The sequence below is a fragment of the Xenopus laevis genome, chromosome 9_10S (assembly GCF_017654675.1).
Source record: "Xenopus laevis strain J_2021 chromosome 9_10S, Xenopus_laevis_v10.1, whole genome shotgun sequence".
Lineage (NCBI taxonomy): Eukaryota > Metazoa > Chordata > Amphibia > Anura > Pipidae > Xenopus > Xenopus laevis.
The window spans coordinates 8456416-8481001 of record NC_054388.1 but is presented as its reverse complement, the minus strand read 5'-3'; the positions used below and the strand labels follow the sequence as shown (position 1 = coordinate 8481001).

The 24586-nt window shown below is 41.3% G+C and overlaps 1 protein-coding gene across 2 annotated transcripts in view; it reads right to left on the bottom strand.

Annotated features, from left to right (window-relative positions):
• The window catches only part of eya2.S (EYA transcriptional coactivator and phosphatase 2 S homeolog), a 121483-nt gene that overhangs the window by 3139 nt on the left and 93758 nt on the right, over positions 1-24586 (bottom strand). For both annotated transcript variants that reach the window (XM_018238152.2, XM_018238153.2), the window contains exons 11-16: positions 11449-11538; positions 8918-8976; positions 7466-7626; positions 4078-4192; positions 2642-2763; positions 767-867 (exon numbers count right to left, since the gene is read on the bottom strand). In XM_018238152.2, the coding sequence (XP_018093641.1) occupies positions 767-867; positions 2642-2763; positions 4078-4192; positions 7466-7626; positions 8918-8976; positions 11449-11538 (648 nt within the window). The remainder of the gene's footprint in view (positions 1-766; positions 868-2641; positions 2764-4077; positions 4193-7465; positions 7627-8917; positions 8977-11448; positions 11539-24586) is intronic.

Below are 24586 nucleotides of genomic sequence, written 5' to 3'. Positions count from 1 at the left end.
ACTGCAAGCTGGGAGTTGTAAAAGGTTTAAAACCCAAGAAAATATACATTTCTTTTCTTCAATTCAATATATTTTGCCATATTTAAAAGGGGAATATCCGCTACAGAGCAATTTTATATTATTAAATTCCCCAAATCAAATAAAAAAATATATATAGTAGAATTTATATTTATTTGTTTTTTTAAGATAAGTTTGAAAAAAAAATGAGTTGATTTGCTCTTGCTGTTCAGGTTGTATTTTTGCTTTAGACATTAGTTGGGCAATGGAGCCTGCTCCCACCATGAGACCACTGACAGTTCCCTTGGGGTTATAGGGCTTTACAATCGGTTACCTACTGAGAAACTACAAGGTTCAGGGGCTCCAACAAAACCTTTTTTTTAAAAAATTAAAAAAAAAACAGCTGCAAGTAGCGATTATTTCCCTTGGGGAATCTTTTGATACAACATCAATTTAGGGTGAATGTTGAACATTTTTATTTCATTAATTAAAAAATATTAAAAAATTGTTTCTTTATATTTACTATGGAGAAAAAAACATGAAGAAAACCATTTGTGTCTTTGTTTTATGGGCAGTGTTAAGCTGCAGCCGTTATCAGGGGAGGGCGGATAAAGCAGAGGGATTTGCCGTAGGAAATTGCACAGAAACCAGATAATTACGGTTTTTTTTTTCAATATTCCAGTCAAAGGGAAAATGGTTAAAAAAAATCACCTAAATAATCCGTGGGCATGACCACGGATATGAACATACGGGTTTTTCCTAAATCTACCTTTTTCGCTGCTTGCTCCTCTTCCACACCGTCTCCGATAACAACGTACACAGCTTTTCTTCCAAATCTCTGCATTATCCTCTCGAAGCAGCACTCCTTCCCTGCACACACCAAAAAACAAAAGAATTACTAATACAATTTCATAGAACGCACGCCACTTTTTGTTTTTGTTTTTAAATAAAAAATTGAAATTTTTCAGAAGAATAACGCCTTGGGCCAGATTCACTAAAGGGCGAATTGTCGCCAGCGATTGCTTCTCACACCTCGTACCACTTCGCTAATTCACTAATATGTGAAGTTGCGCCTTGTGTATGGACGTCTTTATTATAATTGTTGGTGCAACTTTTTTATTACACATGTCCCGGGAACCTTAAAGGAGAACTAGACCCTAAAAATTAAAATGGCTAAAAATGCCATATTTTATATAGTGAACTTATTGCACGAGGCTAAAGTTTGAGCTTGTCAATAGCAGCAATGATCCAGGACTTCAAACTTGTCACAGGGGGTCACCATCTTGGAAAGTGTCTGTGACACTCACATGCTCAGTGGGCTCTGATTGGCTGTTGAGAAGCTAAGCTTAGGGCTCGTCACTAATTATCCAGCAGAAAATGAGCTTCCCTGGCTGTAATATAAGCTGATGCTACAGGTTTGCTGATTATTAAATTCTGATGCTAATTGCACTGGTTTCTGTGCTGCCATGTAGTAATTATCTGTATTAATTACTAATCAGCCTTATATTGTGACATTTCTATTCTATGTGTACTGTATATTGTGAGTGGGTCCCTAAGCTCAGTAAGTGACAGCAGCACAGAGCATGTGCAGTGAATCAGCAGAAAAGAAGATGGGGAGCTACTGGGGCATCTTTGGAGACACAGATCTTTACTGCTAAAGGGCTGTGGTTGCCTTGGGCTGGTACAGAAGCTCAAAACATCAAGTACAACATTTCTAGCTACTTCTTTAGTTTAACTTTCCTTGTCCATTAATAAAGACAAGAGAGTTAATATAATGCCCTACACACGAGTCCACTGTAAAATTAATGTTCCATATGTTATGAAATGTCTGGAGAAAACCGGTTAGCCCATAAAAAGTCGGGACTTTTGCAGGCAATCCTGATTAAAAAAAGGAAAAGTCGCCAGTGTTTTTGCAACTTTAATGCATTTATGGCATTAAAGATTTGAGAAAGTTTTCTAATTTTATTCCTAAGCAGAAGAACATCAGAGCAGCCGCTTTCTTTCTCCTGACAATTTCCTTGACTACTTGCTGGTCAGACTGGTGGGAAACTGACCAGCAGGTGGCGCTGTTGGAACCAAATTCATTCATATTAACTTTTCATGCCATAAATATTAGGGATGCACCGAATCCACTTTTTTGGATTCGGCCGAACCCCCGAATCCTTGGTGAAAGATTCGGCCGAATACCGAACCGAATCCGAACCCTAATTTGCATATGCAAATTAGGGACGGAAGGGGAAAACATTTTTTACTTCCTTGTTTTCTGACAAATAGTCATGCAATTTCCCTCCCCGCCCCTAATTTGCATATGCAAATTAGGATTCGGATTCGGTTCGGCCGGGTAGAAGGATTCGGCCGAATCCGAATCCTGCTGAAAAAGGCCGAAACCTGGCCGAATCCTGAACCGAATCCTGGATTCGGTGCATCCCTAATAAATATATCCAGGCGCTCGTAGCTTACAAGTAATAAATGAAATACATATCTAGGGAAGTTCATTTAGCATTATGACATCAGAATATTATAAAAAAAAAAAAACAATAATAAAATAAATTAAGACAGAATATAGGCGTCACATGAACATAATAAAAAATATGAAAAAATGGAGAGGTTTGGGGGGGTTTCTGTTGGAATAATTTCCACGTACCTGTCTTGGTTGCGCTATAAATGTTTTCGATTGGAAAGACGGTTCCAAGGCCGTAGAGCAGGACCTTGGCGATGGCTGGTATGAGCTGCGTGGTGGTCACTAGTACATTTACACAGTTTGGCCTGGAAAGGGAATAGAAATACAATCAGCAAATACACAAATCAGGGAACAGAAAAGTGTGTTATCATATTCATTACTTGAATGATTCGATGGCCATACAACTGTCCTGGTAAGGAATTTTCTGCCGCCTTATTCTTTGCTTCTTATTCGCCTGTCACAAATTTGCATGCGAAAATTCGCCTGCGCCTATAAAATTTTGGATATGAGTCCGAAAAGTTGCTCATGCCAAAATCAGCCCGCGTCAACACTATTCGGACGCCCATTGAGTTTAACACCAGCGGCAAAACTGGACGAGGCATCAATTTAAATTTTCACACATTTTTAGATCGTTTCGAGGTAAATTCGCTGATTTTTCGGTGAAGCCCATTACTGCTTGTTATACTTATCATTAACCTGGACATAGATTCAAAGATAAAGTCATACGAAATTAAGGTTCGTACGATTTTCGGACCGTGTGTGTGTGGTTCGTCCTGATATTTCCGATCGATCGTTTAGTCGATGGGACAGGTTAGAAGATTTAATGATATGTATTGCCTATCTGACCATATCAATGGGTAACTGTCACTTCTATTTGTCGGACATAACATTTGTAAGATTGCTGTCATGGGCAGAACATCGTTCTTTTACAGGTATGGGATCCGTTATCCGGAAAACCGTTATCCAGAAAGCTCTGAATTACGGAAAGGCCGTCTCCCATAGACTCCGTTTTATCCAAATAATTAAAATTTCTGTTTAGTAATAAAACAGTCGCTTGTACTTGATCCCAACTAAGATATAATTAATCCTTATTGGAGGCAAAACCAACCTATTGGGTTTATTTAATGTTTATATGATTTTCTAGTAGACTTAAGGTATGAAGATCCAAATTAAGGAAAGATCCATTATCCGGAAAACCCCAGGTCCCAAGCATTCTGGATAAGAGATCCCACACCTGTACTACTTTGTTTAATCGGAATGGTTAGTGAGAGGTCGGAAAGATTGTGATGTCTGATCGTTCGCTGGATACAAGGCTAAAATCTGCACGTCTATGGCAAGCGTAAGGGTTAATATACTCGTACAAAAGCAATAGCAGTTGAGAGAATAGGAGTTCTCTGAAGAGGAGGCCTACTATTGATTCCTTTTCTTTTAGTGGTGTTTAATTATTCGATTTGTTATATTCAGCCATTATTTATCTGCTGTCTGCTGAGTAGAGCCCCTTCCACTCAGATAAAACATATTCAGGCTCCCAGGTATTATTCTTACATACCATTCCCATTAGAGATTGCAAACCCCACCCCTCTATTGGATTTGGTTCAGCTATGCCTGCCGACCCTCACCTAGAGTGTATTAGATTCAACGCTTTAAGTGCATGAGTCAACCACAGATCAGTCACGGCCTCCATTTCTGCTCTTAGCTGAAGCCATGTTTCTCTCTTTGGAGCTCCGATTAAACCTAGGGAGACAAAAACAACATAGTGTTACCATATGTTGGATAAAACAATTATTTCATGTTTAGCCCAGATAGAAAATAAACACCCGATTAAAACCTTCAGCAATCACAAACTACAGGTCCCAGCATGCTCGGCTCCCACATGTATTTGCCATGAGTATCCTCCTTTATAAACCTTCTTACAATTTTTCTTGGGCGTCTGGGGGTTATGTAACAAAAACAGGAGTTTTTCTGTCCGGTGAACACAAATCTAAAAAACACTCACATATAAAATGTAGGGGAGGGGACTGAATAATCCATTAAACACACCAGTGGCAGGAGTTCAGTGTGCGTGGGATGCATGTTTTTACAGAACTGATGAGAATCGCACCGGCCCTGTGCTCAAGGCCTAATCATTCCTGTGCATTAACCCTTTTCTTGCCATGGTTACCTTGTCACTCTAATACAGGGGTCCCCAACCAACCCTTTTTTGCCTGTAAGCCACATTCAAATGTATAAAGAGTTGCAGGAAAAAAGTTCCTGGGGTGATGCCAAATAAAGGATATGAATGGCCATTCAGTTGCCCTATGTGGACTGGCAGCCTACAGGTGGCTCAGTATGGCCATAAACCTGGTTCTTATGCAACTAAAATTGCCTCCAAGTCTGGAATTCAAAAATAAGCTCCTGCTTTGTGGACACTGAGAGCAACATCCAAGGGGTTGGTGAGAAACATGTTACTCACGAGCCACTGGTTGGGGACCACTGCTCTAAAACATTGGAAATCTGTGTATTCAAATCCCCCCGTCCTTCTTTTAGAGCAGTGTTGTTCACCAACCCCTTGGATGTTGCTCCCCAACCCCTTAGATGTTGCTCCTCAACCCCATGGATGTTGCTTTCCAACCACTTCGATGTTGCTCCCCAACCCCTTGAATGTTGCTCCCCAACCCCTTAGATGTTGCTCGTCAACCCCATGGATGTTGCTCCCAAACCCTTTGTATGTTGCTCTCCAACTCCTTGGATGTTGCTCCCCAACCCCTTGGATGTTGCTCCTCAACCCCTTGGATGTTGCTCCCCAACTCCTTGGATGTTGCTCCCCAACCCCTTGGATGTTGCTCCTCAACCCCTTGGATGTTGCTCCCCAACTCCTTGGATGTTGCTCCCCAACCCCTTGGATGTTTCTCCTCAAACCCTTGGATGTTGCTCCCCAACTCCTTGGATGTTGCTCCCCAATCCCTTGGATGTTGCTCCCCAATCCCTTGGATGTTGCTCCTCAACCCTTTGGATGTTGCTCCCCAACCCCTTGGATGTTGCTCCCCAACCTCTTGGATGTTGCTCCCCAACCCCTTGGATGTTGCTCCCCAACCTCTTGGATGTTGCTATCCAACCCCTTGGATGTTGCTCCCCAACCCCTTGGATGTTGCTCCCCAACCCCTTGGATGTTGCTCCCCAACCCCTTGGATGTTGCTCCCCAACCTCTTGGATGTTGCTCCTCAACCCCTTGGATGTTGCTCCCAGTGTCCACAAAGCAGGTGCTTATTTTTGAATTCCAGGCAAATTTTTGTTGCATAAAAAAACAGGTGCACATCCAAACAGAGTCTCCTGTAGGCTGCTAGTTCCCCGACTCTTTTTACATTTCAATGTGACTCGCAGGTAAAAAATGTTTGGGACCTCTGCTTTAGAGTAATATCACACCCTATGTGCTATGGGACCATCTAAAAAACACCAGGTAATCCAGGTCACAGGAATGTCATTCCCCCCTAAATAAACCTTCACTGTAGTTTGTTGGAGATACATAATATTTGTAAATTGTTTACCTTGAGCACTCGTTACGACTCAATAAAAATGGCATTCACTGCCGTTCCCTTTGGCACTCATAATAACAAAGCAAACTACAATGGGTTGTACCGTAAATAAAATAACATGGAACCAATTAGGGTAAGGTTTAAAATGCACATATTTATGGACCTTCAAATGCCTCCCTTTTTTTTAACTTTGGCAAGTATGGTCGGGCTGTTGGCAACCGCAATTAAACGTAATAAAACGAAGCTGATTGCTCGCTAATCCAAACAAATTTATGCGCCGGGACGTTCCTGTGCCTGATTTCGGCTTTCTGGAATAAAAATAATTTATGGAGATAGAAATGCTTTTTGTTGGCTGAAATGGAATTTGGGATTAATTGCGGGCAATCTGCGCATTCCTGTTCCCTCTCTTTGATGTCAGATTGGATGGAAACACGGTATGTTCTTTTGAAAAGGATTACTGGTTAAAGGAGAAGTATTCTTTCTTTTCTGAACACGTAAACGTGTTTTAGAGCTCCTCCTTGTGTAACACTATGAGTTGTTGCTGGGCTAGGGCTTATTGGGAAATTAATGGTGTATGCTCTCTGCTCTCTTGTACATGGATTAGGGCTTCATGGGGCACCTATACCTCCTGGGGCCCCCCTGCAGCTGCAGGGTCTGTTTACTCTTTTGTTACTCCCCTGCAGACACACTGTCTAGCTTTAGTAGCCCGTAAAGGGATACTGTCATGGGAAAACATTTTTTTTCAAAATGCATCAGTTAAAATTGCTGCGCCAGCAGACTTATGCACTGAAATCCGTTTCTCAAAAGATTTTTTTATATTTAATTTGAAAACCTGACATGGGGCTAGACATATTGTCAGTTTCCCAGCTGCCCCCAGTCATGTGACTTGTGCTCTGATAAACTTCGATCACTCTTTACTGCAAGTTGGAGTGACATCACCCCCTCCCCCCCAGCAGCCTAACAACAGAACAATGGGAAGGTAACCAGATAGCAGCTCCTTGACACAGGATAACAGCTGCCTGGTAGATCTAAGAACAACACTCAATAGTAAAATCCAGGTCCCACTGAGACACATTCAGTTACATTGAGTAGGAGAAACAACAGCCTGCCAGAAAGCAGTTCCATCCTAAAGTGCTGGCTCTTTCTGAAAGCACATGACCAGACAAAATGACCTGAGATGCACCTACACACCAATATTACAACTAAAAAAAATATACTTGTTGGTTCAGGAATGACATTTTATATTGTAGTGTAAACAGTGTCATTTAGAAATAAAAACGACATCATAAAAATCGTAACAGAATCCCTTTTAGTGCCTACACAATCTTGCAGCTAAATACTCCATAACTTGGGAATCCAGAAGTCAATATTCGGAGCAATGCTTGCTTATTGAAGGCGTAGTGTCCTACATGCACCAGGAAGGGCAGAGAAGGGAACATAGTTCTCCTTGGAAATGTTGCTGCAATCATGTGTGGCATAATAGATAGCAACTTACCTCCTACATTGTTTTTATAAGTGCTGTACATCTCCTTTACTCTCCTATAGCGAAATGCCAGTTTCCTCATCCAGTCTACTCCCCCATGGACGCCGGATCCCAGACAGAGATTGGCACCAGCCGCAGAACTGTGGAAGCCATCCGAGGAGAAGTTATATGTGCTGTGGGACGAGAAAGGAGGAAGAGTGTTAGTGACAGTCCACCGACCATTGACAGCCTCTTCTGTATGACGATATTATAGAAGATCGGTTATTCCACAATTATGCTGGAATTCTGGGGGAGAGGGTTGTGGATTGTGGATAAAAACCATTGTGATTTGCATATGCATTTGCTTTTATAAATGAACGCTAAGATCTGTTCTCCATCTTGTTCATCTTTTAATAACAATGTGTGTGTGTCCCTGTAACAAGGATATGTTGTTGATAACTGCGGATCCACACGTTTGTCAAGAACACGCTCAAGGATTTGCACCATCTGAGAAAGCAATTATTGGGGCTGCAGAATATATTCGCCTCGTTGGGAAGCCAAATGTGATGTCAAAGTTTCAGATAATTTGGTGCTTATGAGGAATTCATTACAATACATATGAACACCGTGCCAAAAAGAGCGCGATCCAACAGACATATATACCGAGCCTCCCCATCATTGTTTGCTTTGTGCAAATGAGACTGCACTTGGGAGGAGGGGGGGGGGGGTTCGGAAGCGTTCCATTCCAGCCCTCGGAAATAAGTAATTCTCATTTGATTTTCTAACTGGGAGCGGTGCGTGAAGTCAAAGAAGCGTCTGGCGAGAGAATTTGTTAGCTTTGTTTTTGGAAAATTTCACACAAAAACCAGTTGGCTATTACAAGCTACGAGGAGAGGATATAACTATTGATGACCGGAACATTAGAATGGCGATCCCACCCTTGTAATGGGAACAGTTGCTTTTGCTAATGTTGTGCAATTATAATGTTTTTTTTTTGGAAGAGTATAGATGGAGCACAGTTTAGTTCTGATGGGTCAACATGTCCTACCGCTTTACCGCTTTACTAATAGTTAGGAAATCGGTTGTAATGAAAGCGCACGTGCTATTTGCTATGGCCATGGCTGCGTGATGACAAAGTTTGCTCTATCTGTAGCTAGGGTTGCCACCTGGCCGGTATTTTACTTGCCTAGCCAGTAAAATGATGGTTAATCCCAATGTTATTAATAGGGAAAAAAGATAAATATATAGGAAGGCCGGTATTATTTTCCAGAAAAGGTGGCAACCCTATCTGTAGCCCAGAAAGACATAACAGTCCTATGTACTCTTTTGTCTAGGCATACTTGCCCTTTAATGTGAACAGGAAGGCAGCATACAAAACTGCATTAGTACAAGACAATCACTTTCACACCAACAAACGCCCTCGAGACACTCGAATGAGCACAACAATGACCTCGTTAAAAGGTAGAATTTCAAGAAATATCTCACCTCAAATCTTGCCCATTGTCGTCCGAGGAAACGTCGTCTATGTGGATTTGGTCGCATTCCTGGAAAATAAAAAGCCAAACAGGTGAATTTTCAGCTTTTGTTTAGAGAAGGGCAGAGGCCTGGTGTTACAGTCACAATGACACTGTATTTTCACACACCCCGTCCCTGGGGGTACCTGGAAGCCCTAAAGAACTGACTGGATTTCACATAGGGCATTTTTCTTTACTGTAATTGGATACAAGCTTACTTTGCACGTAAATAAAACAAGTGCTTAGCATGGGTGTAACCCGAAGACAAGAGACACATAAAGCAGCTTCAGGACAGTAGCCTAGAAGAGCCCTGATGAGCTGGTCTGATGTGGGCCAATGGAGGCTTGTACAGAATATGTAGCTCCAGTATTTATTTGTAAAATAGGTCAACATTGCCATGGTTCATGTTTGAGGAGGAGGCAATAATTTAGCTCTGGGACTCTGTCTCCTGGTTTTCCTCTACAATCTACCATGGCTATGATTGACCCCATGGGTAAGAGCAACCTCTCCAGTACTGTATATGATATTCAGTTGGACATACACAGCCTAAAGACTAGGTCTGTATTGCCACCTTTAGAGTTTTGTATCGTTCATAGGTAGGGTTGCCACCTTTTATTTATATATTCTATATATTTATCTTTTTTCCCTATTAATAAGATTGAGATCAGCCATCATTTTTACCGGCCAGGCCAGATGGCAACCCTATTCATAGGTTGAACAACATTACTTAGAGGAACCCAGCTTTACAAAGGAGACCTTACTCTATAGAATTAGCAGTGGATTTCGGCAGAGACCTGTCCCATTTGCAGCCTACGCACGGTTGTCTGCATTGTGCTTGGGGATTATGTAAGCAGAATGGTATTTTGTGTGCGGACAGGGGATCTGCAATTCTCATTTTCGATTGAATTGTTGAACATGCTAACTTGCGACAACAGTAGCTATCACATTTCTGCCTTTGCCTTTAATAAAATACCATGACACTCGGTGAGACGCTACCTCATAACCCACCGGCCAGGCCAGATCGCATTACCCAGTGGGACAGGACTGGATGGAGTAGGAAGCTCAGGCTGGGGTTTCAGAATTTGGGTAACAGGCTAATTTTTCTTCTAGGCTAAGAGAGTAGTTGGGGGGCTGTGGGAGTTTGGAAGGTTGTGAATATATAGTCACCTGAACCCTTTTTCTTCCAGTGTTCAATGAAAAGCCTGTTGCCTGGATATTTTTATACATACTGTTTACACAAGATGGAGTTTTTGCTATATTGTGTGTATATAGATGTATAGCTTATTGTGTGCCCAAAACAAAAGTATTTGATTGGTGCATATTATGCCGTGCACCCAAGAAGTGTCTAGAAAGAAGTTGTGATTGGATAGCATTGTGGTCTCATGTCCAGAGAAATAGAATAAATATCCAGAATCCTAAGGGCATCTGGGCTGAATAAGCAGAGATTTGGTGAAATCTTGCAGGAAAACAAGTCTTGGGTAACGTCCCAGGACACCATTTGTGTAACAATCCCAGTTGATTGCATGGAAGTGTTCCTGGAATGACAATGCCTTGTGGCTGCTCTGATGTGTGTGGGGAAATCTGGCTCTAAGCTACAAGTGGTTGAGAGGTTCAAAGGAGACTGTGGCTCCCCCCCCGCCTCAAGTCCATAAAAAAACACAGAGCTTTGCTTACTACCATTTAGCGGTAACTCTTTAATAGACAGAGAGGAAAGATACACAATGGCGGTTGCTAACCGCAGGCCCTCATTCCAGCATCTGAGCTGAGACTGACTGGGATGGAATTCTTTTGCAAAACAATATCATTCATGCAGATTATGTGTATGTTTATGTATGCCATGTCAGCTGTCTGTCCATATGTTCTAAAAAATCAAGCTCCCCCTACGGTTCCATTTAAATATTTCACATGGTATAATTGAATAAGTGTATGCAACTTTGCTATAAAGCAGTAAACCCAATGCTTATCTTACAGAAGTCACCCGTATTTATCAACAGTGCAATGGTGAAGTGCGACTGGGTGTGGTCAAAGTGTGATGAATGGGGTAGAGCTTGGGCATTATGGGACCTGATCAAAAAAACAAAAGCGTATACTTCTACAAATGACTGTAGTCTTTACAGCAGTAAAGAGTGACTGAAGTTTATCAGAGCACAAGTCACATGACTGGGGGAAGCTGGGAAACAGACAATATGTCTAGCCCCATGTCAGATTTCAAAATTAAGTATAAAAAAATCTGTTTGCTCTTTTGAGAAACAGATTTCAGTGCAGAATTCTGCTGGAGCAGCACTATTAACTGATGCGTTTTGAAAAAACATATGTTTTCCCATGACAGTATCCCTTTAAGTGCACAGATAACTTGCACCTAGAGCAATAGTCTGTGCAGGCTGTGCTTTGCTGGATGCAAGAGCTCTTTGCAAGGACCCTAAGGAGTGCAACTTTGCCTGGGGCAATTGTTATTAAGCCCCTTCTTACTGTGTTTATAAAGTTTATTTGGTAGAAACCTACCTCCAGGTCATTAAAGAACAGGTGTGTATCAGCAAGGTTGAAGATCATCTCTTCCATCATCAGACCTACTCTGACTGCTGTTGTTGTGTCCTGTTTCAACCAAATCACAAAACAGTTTATTGGTAAAACCACATAGTACTATCCCTCATTTACAGTATACAACACCAATATATTTGTGTAGTGCTTTACAGAGATTATATATAATTCACATCAGCAGGTCTGGACTATGATTCCAAATTCAAGTACACAGAGGGCCAAAAAGCACCCACAGCCCACTTAATAGCGAATGTCTCTGGCGTTTTACAGCATTTTGCCAGTCTGGGCCTGCACATCAGTAGTGTCTGCCCCAGTAAAGCTTACAATCTATGTATTCATCCTAATTTAACCCACAACTGAAAAGGCCTCATCCCAGGCCAAGACTGGAAGAATTTATTGGGCTGGCGGGAGATATTTGATCCTCTGTGCACTTGAAATGCCAGGGCCTATTTTGAAGCCCAGTCTAGGCCTGCTAAACCCCACTCAGAATTACAACAGATACCAGCAGTGCCCTTCTGCCCTCTCTGAAACCATACCTCCCAACATTTTGGAAGTAAAAAGAGGGACAAAATTTTTTTTCCCGCACGTAGCGCAGCGATTTTTTGGACCACACCCCTTTCTGTGGCCACCCCCCCTAATTACCATGTTTGTTTTACAAAATTTGGCAGGTTATGAAAGTTTGAAAATATTTCTCCTTATCTAAACTGTGTTTTTGTGTCTCAAAATTGTTACAAAGTATCTTATTTGCACCTGTTAACTGTTCTGGGCTCTCTGCTAAAAGCCAATTAAGTGAGAAACTTTGTTTCTTTTTCTGGCTGTTCAGCGCAGAGAAAAGAGGGACTTTCCAGGACAAATGAGGGACTGTGGGTTGAGCTGTCAAAAGAGGGACTGTTCCTCCGAAAAAGGGACAGTTGGGAGGTATGCTGAAACCCCTGCCAGGAGGACGGCACCACCATACTAAATCAGGTGGTCAAATTCCTAGTGTGATATTACAAGTTCTGTTTGCTTTGGGACATCAGTAAGGTACTAAGCACTCCCACAGATAGTAGAATGCTGCCATGGCAACAGACTCCCACACAGCCAATAGGAAGCTCTATTGTCAGAGCACTTCCTGCTTCCTGTTTTTCACAGAATACAGGCCTTGTAAACAAAGCACTCACTGCGCAGTGGATCCCAAACTGTGGGTTAGCTCCCCCTAGGGTTGCCACCTGTTCTGGAAAAAAATACCGGCCTTCCTATATATTTATCTTTAATAGCATTGGGATCAACCATCATTTTTACCAGCAACATGGCAACCTTAGCTCCCATATAGGGTTGTCACCTTTTCTGGAAAAAAATATATTGTTGTGGTTTTTCCCAATAAATATTGGCATCAAGCAACATTTTTACAGGCCAGGCGGGTAAAATACTGGCCAGGTAGCAACCCTAGCCCCATATGAGGGTCAAATTGGATACAATGACCAATATTTTAAGACTTTTAACCTTATGAGCTAAGCGGGTTACAACCAAATGCTGGACAATAAAAAGATCCTGCCTTTTCCTGTATTGTATAAGGGAAGCAATATAACACTCCTATACTTCCTGAAGCGGCCAATATGGCAGCTCCCACCCACCCAGGAGTCCTCACACTTTGCTGTCATATTATAAATGTAAAATAAATGGGGCATAAAGCCCACATTTATAGTTTCCCTTTAAGTAAAAGAAAACAGCATGCCTGGTCCCTGCCAGATCAGCCGAGATAAAAATGCTAATAAAATCAAGGCCCCTTCAAACTCAGGCCTTGATGGTGTCGGTTCAGCCTGTGTTTTTCTTTTCCATTGACAATGCGTGTGGGCAGCTCTGTTCCAGTCAAGCTACAAATCACACAAAGGCGCCCCAGATTTAGGCAGAATTTAACTTTAATTCTCTGCAGCTTTCCCTCCTGTCATGTTCTGGGAGGAAGGGGTCACTGTTAAATTAGTGCCCAAAAAGAGAAAGGAAGGCCTAGTAGGTTTCACTCAAGCTCTATTTCAAGCTAACTTAATTATTATGCATTCTTGACAAAGAGCACTTTAATTAAAGAAGAATGGCTGGGTATTTAGACTCACAGAGACCCATAATGAGGGGTGCAAAGAAAAACAGAATTTTCCTGATAAAGGGACCAGAAGGGGCATCTTCTGTTCCACACTGATTACACCATTAGGCCTTGGATTGCTCTCAGGCTCTGATGCTTTCTTACCAGAAGAAAACTATCACAGAAATAAATTATTTTTACAAATGAACGCCTCCCCTCACCCCAATGGGAAAAAGAAGAATATAAAATGAACATCCCATAAAATGTTGAATAAACCACAATCCTGTGAGGCCTACACTAAACAGGAGGCAAAATTTGCATTCATTGGTCTTAAATGAAAATCCTATGAGCAAATTTGTTTTTAACTATCTTACTTTTTCCTTAACATGAACTCACTATTCCACCTGCAGTAGACTTATGTAAATTCATTTCTGTAGACGTGTTGATATTGAACATTGGGCTCTGGCTCCTGAGTTGTTAATTAATAATAACGTATTGGATAAAGAGTAGGCCAATTCAGACCATGTATTTTGTTTGGGATTTAGCCCACAAACAGCACTGAATTCCAGTTACACATATTAACCCCACTAGCTGTTAAGAATCTGGTTGGGCCACTGCATAAAACTGCCAGCAGCTGACACGACAGGCCTCCTAATGCACAGCCATAACTTGACATTACACTCACAAAATAAGGTGCCAAATAAGCAATCTTTACTGGCATAGTTATATAATGACAAGACTCAACACCACCCAACAGAATAAACAAGGGTATCAAACATCATCCTAATCTCACTGTAAATATGCAACAAAGCCTGTCATTTAAAAAACATCCCTGGCAGTACCCACAGGTTCTTTTGCAATGTCCACAGCAAAGTACATTATTGTTGTGCAACGCATGATATTCTGGGGGCTATACAGCATATGTGTCACTTTATACTGTTTAAAAGTAAAATATTTATAACACTCTGTGTGTTTAAAAAAAACTAAAACTGACCACCGTGAGTGTCAAAGGGACCTATCATTTCTTTAAAGGGTATTAATATTAATAATTATTTGCCCTATAACTTGGACTAGGGTCTGTATATTAAACTTAAGCCAAATATTATGTTTGCGTTGTCTGCCATTCATATTGCTTTTAAATAAATAGTGCAAGATGAGGATGAGACATGCTGTGTGAACAGATATTCTAAGCAATGGTGGGTCGGCACAATAATCTGCCAGAGTTTTTAAAGGGATTCTTTCATGATTTTTATGATGTAGTTTTTTTTTCTAAATTATACTACAAAAAAAAATATACAATTTAATTCCTGAACTAGCAAGTGTATTTTTTTAAAGTTGTAATATTGGTGTGTAGGTGCATCTCAGGTAATTTTGCCTGGTCATGTGCTTTCAGAAAGAGCCAGCACTTTAGGATGGAACTGCTTTCTGGCAGGCTATTGTTTCTCCTACTCAATGTAACTGAATGTGTCCCAGTGGGACCTGGATTTTACTATTGAGTGCTGTTCTTAGATCTACCAGGTAGCTGTTAAACTGTGTTAGGGAGCTGCTGTCTGGTTACCTTCCCATTGTTCTGTTGTTAGGCTGCTGGGGGGAAAGGTAGGGGGTGATATCACTCCAACTTGCAGTACAGCAGTAAAGAGTGATTGAAGTTTATCAGAGCACAAGTCACATGACTGGGGGCAGCTGGGAAACGGACAATATGTCTAGCCCCATGTCAGATTTCAAAATGAAATATAAAAAAATCTGTCTGCTCTTTTGAGAAACTAATTTCAGTGCAGAATTCTGCTGAAGAAGCACTATTAACTGATGCAAACATTTTTCCCACGACAGTATCCCTTTAAACTATTCATATTGGAGAAGGAACATTCTATGCACACTTTGCACTTACATACAGATGGAAAAAACAGTCAAATACTATAAATCTTCACTTTAACCTGCACTTTATTATTAGTTCTACAGTTTCTTTTGATGCATCCATTGTGAAAGGTCCATGTGTTGGGCGTTTTCTCAACGCAAGCTTGTCTGAGAAACACAGTGTTTGGACTTGCATGGATGTTCTGCAAGGCCGAGCGGATTAACGTGGAACAGACATTACACGGTGGTAGTATTCCGACTGAGTTCACCTCCATTTGCTTATGTTCTAATTACCTTGACATTCCAAATGCGAGGACAATGCAAAGATAAGTAAGCTTCTTGGATATGCTTTTATAATCATTTATCAGCCTCTATTTTTTTCTGCTCTCTCAAAATCTCTGCCAACTACCTGTTGAGTCTGTGAGCAAATAATGACACTGCCACAAGAGTGAAAGCATTAATTATATGGTATTTATTAAATCAGACGCCTATTCTGTAGAGTTTATCTCGTGAAAGTGTCAGCCAAGGGTCAGAGACGGATTAGGAGACAATAGAGGGCTTTCTGTGGTAAAAGCTCCTACTTACGGGTTTACCTGCATTAATAACGTGGACAAAAGCTTTAAAAAAATCTAATGGCGTTGACTGTACTTAATTACATGGAAATTTAGAGAACAGACTAGTAGGGTTAGGTTAGGATGGCTAAGAATTCTGGGAATGGAGATTAGCAAGTGATGGGCTTCTTGAAGGGCTTTGTGATTATCAATAGATGTTTCTTATATACTATACTTTTTTTTTCCCTGTGGATATTCTTTTATTACATGTTTTTTTTTAACATGAGGGACAATTTGAATATTCGAATGTTCAGACTGGCTACAGGTTTGTCTAGTACTGTTACTGTTTTCATGCCAGTTTAGGGAGATTGCTTAAAGGGATACTGTCATGGGAAAAAACACTTTTTTCAAAATTAATCAGTTAATAGAGCTGCTCCAGTAGAATTCTGCACTGAAATCCATTTCTCAAAAGAGCAAACATATTTTTTTATATTCAATTTTGAAATCTGACATGGGGCTAGACATAGTGTCAATTTCCTAGCTGCCCCAAGTCATGTGACTTGTGCTCTGATAAACTTCAATCACTCTTTACTGCTGTACTGCAAGTTGGAGTGATATCACCCCCCCCTTTCCCCCCCCAGTAGCCAAACAAAAGAACAATGGGAAGGTAACCAGATAGCAGCTCCCTAACACAAGATAACAGCTGCCTGGTAGATCTAAGAACAACACTCAATAGTAAAAACCCATTGAGAAGGAAAAACAGCAGCCTGCCAGAAAGCATTTCTCTCTTGAAGTGCAGGCACAAGTCACATGACCAGGGGCAGCTGGGAAATTGACAAAATGTCTAGCCCCATGTCAGATTTCAAAATTGAATATAAAAAAATCTGTTTGCTCTTTTGAGAAATGGATTTCAGTGCAGAATTCTGCTGGAGCAGCACTATTAACTGATGCGTTTTGAAAATTTTTTTTTTTTCCCATGACAGTATCCCTTTAATCTTCTAGATTAGGGATCCCCAACCTTTTGAACTCGTGAGCAACATTCAGACATAAAAGGAGTTGGGGAGCAACACTAGCATGAATAATGTTCTTGGGATGCCAAATAAGTGCTGTGATTGGCCATTTGGTAGCCCCTATGTCGATTGACAACCTACATTGAGGTTCTGTTTGGCAGTGCACCTGGTTTTTAATCAACAAAACTTGCCTCCAAGCCTGGACTTCAGAAATAATCTCCTGCTTTGAGGCCACTGAGAGCAACATCCAAGGGGTTGGGGAGCAACATGTTCCTCACGAGCTACTGGTTGGGGATCACTGTTCTAGATACACTTTAAAACCCAGTCTGAAGGTCATTTAGGGTGAGATTTGGGATGAACACTTATAATCTTCTTTATATGCTCTTGGAACTATGTCTGAAGCCACCACTGTTTTCCAAAATTAGCAACCTTTTTATTAGGTTGGAACGCTAAAAGAACTTGAAAAACTTTGATGACCACTGGTCTAGGCTGATACATAGTCTGATCGCCTGATTGAATACTGTTTGGTCTGTGTCCTGTGAAAGTTCTAATGCTGATTAGCTACAGGTTGGTTCTACTCCCATCCACATCCAAGTTGGTTGGATGTATTGATACAAAAACTAATTGGTTGGTGAGTAACTGTATGAGACTGATTTTGCTAGTATGTTGCTAGTGATATCATAATTTTGTTTACCCACTATCTGGATTCCGTGCCCTCCTCAAGTCAACACTGGAATATTTTTTTCCCATCCTCTGTTCTTGTAAAGAATCATCAGGAAGGCAGAATAGCACAGAATATATCTTCCCCCTATGTCTGTATCAAAACACCAATAACAACTGCAGCACCAAGAATAACAAATATTAAGTTTGGAAAGTTGGCTATAGGATGCTGCTAGAGTCCCATACATTTTTGTAGCATTATGGTGCCTTTCTATAGAACTGTGTGCATTTCAGGGAGGCCAAAGCACAGGTTTTAAATCTATGTAGTATGTTCACTGACTCCAGGGTGGTTTAATCGTTGACCAGCTGTAAATTCTTCCCATTAATTCAGTGTGGACACTATAATTTATTGCTACAAGAAATTCTACAAAGCAGCCAGCACTGAAAGGCAAATGGATAAGATTTCGTCTTGATTTATACTGTGGCTTGAACTCCAAGTATCCCTAAAAAGCATAATTAATATAAAGGAAGGAGAAATTGTTGCTTTTTTGGACACCAAGACTCGAGCTGGATCCCAGTTAAAGAAAAGAAAATTCCTTTTTTTTTTCCCTTTTCAGAGCAGTTTAAATTTACCCAGCCCGTAAAAACACAAACACATAAATGTGAGTGACAGCCTTTTCGGTAAATTTCTGCTGCCCCCTTGCCAAGAGATAGTTTCAGTAGATGTTTATGGGACGCAAAGCTTTGGGACATCATTGACACCTTACTAATGCACTCTGGCAGGTTGTGTTAGAGTTTCCCCCCACCCTGACTGGCTGCAAGCCAGGAGAATGCTAGAATAATGAAACCCAACTGCTAGAACAAGCAGCTGAGCTTGGAGAATTCCGATCCTAGAGGAAAAATATACCCTTTTTATAAATATGGTTTGGCTTACATTTATTTTATTTTAAATGGGCAGTAACAGCTTAGGACATAGTTTATTGCACGATCCTGTCTTTGAATATTTGCCATAACATTATACAGTTAAGAGGGAGCTGCCATATTACTTGTAAGAGTTCATAAACGTATTGGTTTTATTTTTTATTGCAACAGCCTTCTATGACCCGGATCAATCTGAAGGGTGGATCTTGGAATTAAAGAAGTGCATGGTCAAGGGTGTGTTGATTGTTAAAGCAGGTGTTAAGAGAGCGATAGCAGTTTAGGCAGAGATTTATTGATAGATTGTTCCCTCTTGAACACCTTGGCAGCCTGTTGATATGTGTATGGGTTCCAAAATAATCGCCTCTTCAATAACTGTTCTGGACTCCTTTTGCTATTGATGGGACAAGGTGGAAACTGTAATTTGCACAGGTCTGAGCCCCCTTTCTATTCTGATGACTGAGCTGATAAGTTCAGCATTCTGTATTATTCGGGTTTTCAACCTGTAGTGATGTTCTTTGTCTTATAGAGGGAGCTCCTTGTCCACTGAGTAACCGGTACTGCACAGTAAAACTCCCCAAATGTGCTAAGAAAGTGCCCACCCTTTTGTGGGTGCAGTTAAGCCAGAAGATAGGAAATACAGAAAAGAAAGGAACAAATGATTCAGAGATTTAGACAGTTCCTAAATACATAAACAAAGAAAACAAAACAAGGCTTCAAGGCCACACTCAAGTTTGGACTGAGGCTCATCAGGCAGTCAGTACAGATCTTTACCTCCCTTGTCTTTTTACAATACGGAGCCAAGAAAAATGTTTCTTTCCCTTTACATCTAGCCGGAGTACAGTTTATTTGGCACAGCGACAGCTTGATGCTTTGAAAATGTGTACCCTGCTTGAGCTTTCACCTCATCTTTGACTCTGAAAAAGCCCTGTGGGAGGCGATGGCACTATATAAATAGTCACAATAATAATTACAAACGTCAGCACTGTGTTAAAGTCAACAAAAAATGAATAGAATCCTGGATTTAAACTGAGCCCCCCAACTTTGTATAAAGGTAGGTGGGTCTGAGTAAATGTTGAATTACAAAGTTGCAAAACATGGTTATTTTTCTACAGTTGTCTGGGTATCTAACGGTAAATAAATATCAACCACAAAATATACCCTAACTGGCCTACATGCTGGTTCCCTCTATCCACTGTTTTAAACCACCTAGTAGGGGTCAGACCCATAGTATGGGAACTCCTGCCAAATACCAATGATCGATCTGTGGCTCTTTCACCAGAATCTCAATGGAGGTGTCCTCTGTGAAAACTGAATGGTTGACCTGCATAATTATAGTTTAGCAGTATGACAATACCAAATTCCTTCTCCTCTCTTTTAGGGCAGCAATGTCCAACTTTATCCATGTAGGTGGCCGATTATTCACCTAACCACATTTCTTTGGGCCAGACTATAATAAAATTATAAAGTCACATGAAGAAATCATTGAAACTCTAGGGCAGGCCTAGGGCCATAAAAATCTCATGGAGGTCCACACCCAGACCACAGGCCAACTGTTGGACAGCTCTGTTGGAGAGATAATTCTCTGGGCTAGAATCCATGGACCTGGTTATTTCCATAGTTTAATTTTTATCAGTCAGGTTTCAAGACATCATATTACATTTTTAAGGCCCCTAGCAAGCCAACAAGCCTTTCAGAATGTGACCTCTCCAGCACCCAAGAGGTAGGAAAAATATTCTAAAGCTTCCACTAAAACCAATGTTTTTCCAAGAGGAATACAAGCGTGTAACAATCCATGTTCTTGCACTTGAGGCTGGACCAAAAGAGATGTTCCCTGATTGAATGTGACAATGCTGACAAATACACTCAATGGCAAATACATGGAGTCGATAGGTGTGTCTGTTGCTCGGTTAAGTTTGTAGACATAGCAACGCAATCACTGCCTTCAACAGAGGTCTCCATTCCCTGGGTTCTCTCTGTCTAATCCTCTAGGCATGTAAAAAACAAAACAAGAAACCTCAAAGAATGATTTCCTTGTTCAGCTCCACATAGAATGATTATATTGCTAAAAAGGATGTAATATAATTGTAGTAGGTTGAATCTATTTTTATTTTTTCTTAATTTAACTAATCCATGCCTTGACTCCCAGACCGATAGCAACTGGGGATGTTGCAGAAAAGGCACACAGAAGAGGTGCCATTGTGGTTGGAAAATTGGATCTACAACCAAGGTTCACTGCAGTGAAGGCAAACAATGTGGCCACTCATGCATATGTGGATGGAGAATAATGTATATTTAGGGGGTGCTTAGCCTCCCTATAAATAGATCACCTGCTAAAAGTTTTTCAAAAAGTCTTCTACTGGTAGCCTCCTCAACCAAATAAGTGAAAATATGAAAATAGGCAGATAACAAATGTTCCTTATAAGCTATCCCTCCCAAGCATGGAACATAAAGTTTACCTTTCCATAATGCATCTTTTTCCTTTTAATCATCCCTTTGCTATTTTTGGCACAAAAGAAAGATGGTGAGAAAGTTCTCATTTGAATTCAAACCCTCCCCTTGCCAAACCAACCTGTTATTTGTACGTCAACCAGCCATAAAATAATGGTGAAGTACAGGCTTCTAACCTACTATTTAACACAAGGGGGGAATTATCCAGGTATGCAGGAAAGGGCTTAGGCTGGATTGTTTTCAGAGAACTCCACTGTTTTAGCTCACAAAAGCAATCCCGCTCTCCAAACAAGCAATTTGTTGCACTACTCCTGCCTGACATCCAAATCACACTTATTAATCTTAAGAGCTCCCCAGGCCATGATTGAAAGGTACAGTAAGTAAGTTGGAAGCAAGATGGAGCCAAAAAGCCTGATTGCTGGGAAAAGTACTCCCTTTGGCATCAAAAAACTAGGACTTGGTCATTCAACTCTTTGCTGTGGATCTACTCTTGCTAGCTAGGGCTAGTTTCCTGTTCCTTTTAAATATCATGTATCCCTTTTCTTGCGGTCAGAAAATTTCATGCTGTGTTCAATGGATAGGTATGGCCAACTGGGCTATAAATGTAGGCTTAGTATAAGCAAAAGGATAAGCATATTGTAATTCTTTACTTGGGTTTTTATGCAGACAACAATGAAGTTGGAGGATATCCAAAGAACAGACTATCTTGTAGCCTGAACATTCGTGCGCTTCAGGAACCTGAAAGTTCAACAATCACTAGGTAGATCAACTATACATAGGGCAATCAAAACTGAAGCATTTTTTTCATAGGCTGGCCTAAACTAACATTACCCATTAAAACATAAACATGGCTTAGTCAAACTGTCCCAATCTAGACCAACATCAGGTGATATGGCTTTAATTCAAGAAGGACGTTGACCAACTTTGCATTCCCCTAAATATTCCTACATATTTTACTAGCTTCATATAAATATATACACCCACTTTAGATATATTTTTACAAGATCTCTGTAAGCTTGCAGCAATATGAAGGCTTTGTTTGCTTCACATATTATCATCTTACAAGCACAGCCCAGCGGCAAGGGTTGTAGATTATTACAAGAAGATATTAACCAGATGGCTTTTATAATATATGCTTTCCTCTTCTGTTAGCTGCCTTGCTGGAATATCTACCAGTTATGTCAACACTCAATAGATGCACTGGGAGCACCTTCCCTGCACTCACTAAAGGCCAAATGGATTCACACTAACTCCGCTGATGTCATATCCTGTGCAAATGGCACCGAAATGCGCCTAACTGGGAATCGCATTCATTTTAAAACCCCCTAATGGCTTTTCAATAAAGGGAAAAAAGAATTCACCCCTCCCCCTTCAACATGGTGGGAAGCAAAGTATAAGGTTGAAGGCATTATACAGAGAAGATCCCCAACCAGTGGCTCGTGAGCACCAAGTTGCTCCCCAACCCCTTGGATGTTGCTCCCAGTGGCCTCAAGGCAGGTGCTTATTTTTGAATTCCAGGCTTGGAGGCAAGTTTTGGTTGAATAAAAACCAGATGTACTGCCAAACAGAGTCTCAATGTAGGTTGACAATCCACATAGGGGCTACCAAATGGCCAATCACAGCACTTATTTGGCACTGTAAGGAATCCTTACCCTGGTGGTCCAGTGGTGGTGCGGCGGGTCATCCTTCTCTGCCAGCTTCCTAATGCGCGCCGTGCGCGCACTTCCGGTTAATATAGGCGCATGCGCACTGGCGTGATGACGTCAGCGCGCAATGGCGAAATTCAAATGGATTTAAAGAGACATTTTCTTTTATGCATTGCCCGTGATAGGATTTGTTCCTGGTGCTATTAGCTGTTGCTATTCTGTTTGAATCTGATCCTGATTGTCTGTTTGACTACTCTGATCTCTGGAACCTGACCCTTGCCTGAAACCGACCTTGACTCTGCTTAACCCTCCTGTTTGACGTTCTGGTTTGACCTCTGCCTGTTATTTGACTCCGATTCTGCCTCAACCCATCTGATTGATTACCCGGTTTGACCCTTGCCTGCCTGACGACTCTAGCTATCTGCCTGCCTCGACCCAGCCTGTCTGACCACGAATCTGTCTTACGTTATTGTACCACAACCTTCGGCCTAACTGACTTTCACAACAGTCGTGCCCCTTCGCTTGCCAGAACTCCTCGCCTTGCTCCTCTCGAAAAGTCCAGGTGGCATCTGAGTACGCTGAGGGCTCCTCCCGAAGCCAAAGGCGGTCACACTACTGGTGATGCCGAGCCGAGACCAGGGAGCTTGGCATTAGTTCTGGTTTAGGGTGCCGACCGTGACAGGCACCTCTAGAACATTTTCCATGCTACTGTTGCTCCCCAACGCCTTTTACTTCTGAATGTTGCTCATGGGTTCAAAAAGTTGGGAATCCCTGACATAGAGGTGTAATGTTATAATTGGATTTTTCTGCACTTACCCAGGGTGGGAATTTATTTGGCAACACAGGGATAACTGCCCGTTGTGCATCACTGATCTATATTCGTATGATTTACTGAATGTCTATCAAGCAACCCCTACTTGTAGGGTACAATTTCTGTTTAGCGTCATAGTTGATTTGGAGTAAAGTATAAAAGCTACTGACTGTTGCTCCATGTATGGTGCCCACTGAAAGCCCTGCAAGACCACTATCTCCCTGAAAATTGGCCAAATATCAGTTGAGCAAGTTTAACATTCATTCCAACAAGGACCACATCAGAGTATTGATGTGTCCTTATCCAATAGGCCTGTAGCTCTGATGTATGATCTAATTGTTGATCTAGGGTCCAGATTGTGGGCATGTGAGTGGCCAGATTCACAGTGTAAGGCCATCAGATCCTGACATCGGACACTAACTTGACACCATCGAGAAATGAAGGAGCCAACAAAGCACAGGATTTCTATGAAGGGTTATAAATAGGGTTCTCCACTGCAGCCAAATGATTTGGGCTTAGTGTACCAAGTTGGGGTACACGGTCCTGATACTTAGAGACCATTCATCTCCTGAGGAGGATACACATGTTCTGTGACCCAGGTAGGGAACAACAAGGCGAATTAAAAAAACAAAACGAAAAACTACTGGTATTTTATCTTGGTTCTAAAAAAGCTGTGTCCGTGTCACTTTAAAAAGAAGATAAAACCTAGCAGAAGTCCCTTAGTTGTGAATATTGTGTTATAATAATATTTAGCGACTGCAGTCTTTTCTAATTACCTGTGCGACTGCATACCATAAATACCTCCAGTGTGTGTGTTTGTGTAAACCAATCTTAAACTTCCTTGGAAAATCCTTTCCCAAATTGTATTCATCCTGAGCTAATCCGCCAGTGAATTAAGCCCTATTTGTTTTTTCGAAGGCTAATTTTGCTGGGTTCCAGGGGTCTCTGTTTTTCTAAGGAAAGGCTAATTTAAGTCAGAGGGGGCAGGAGAAGGGAATGGACCAGAAAGAGGCCTAAGAGGGACTACTGGCAGTCCCTAGGAGCACAGCATGCATGACTTAGGGAATGTAAACAAACACAGCTGAGCCAGGCACAAATTGGAAGGTTTTCTCATTAAAGAAATAAAATAAACAGATGTCCTTAAGCAC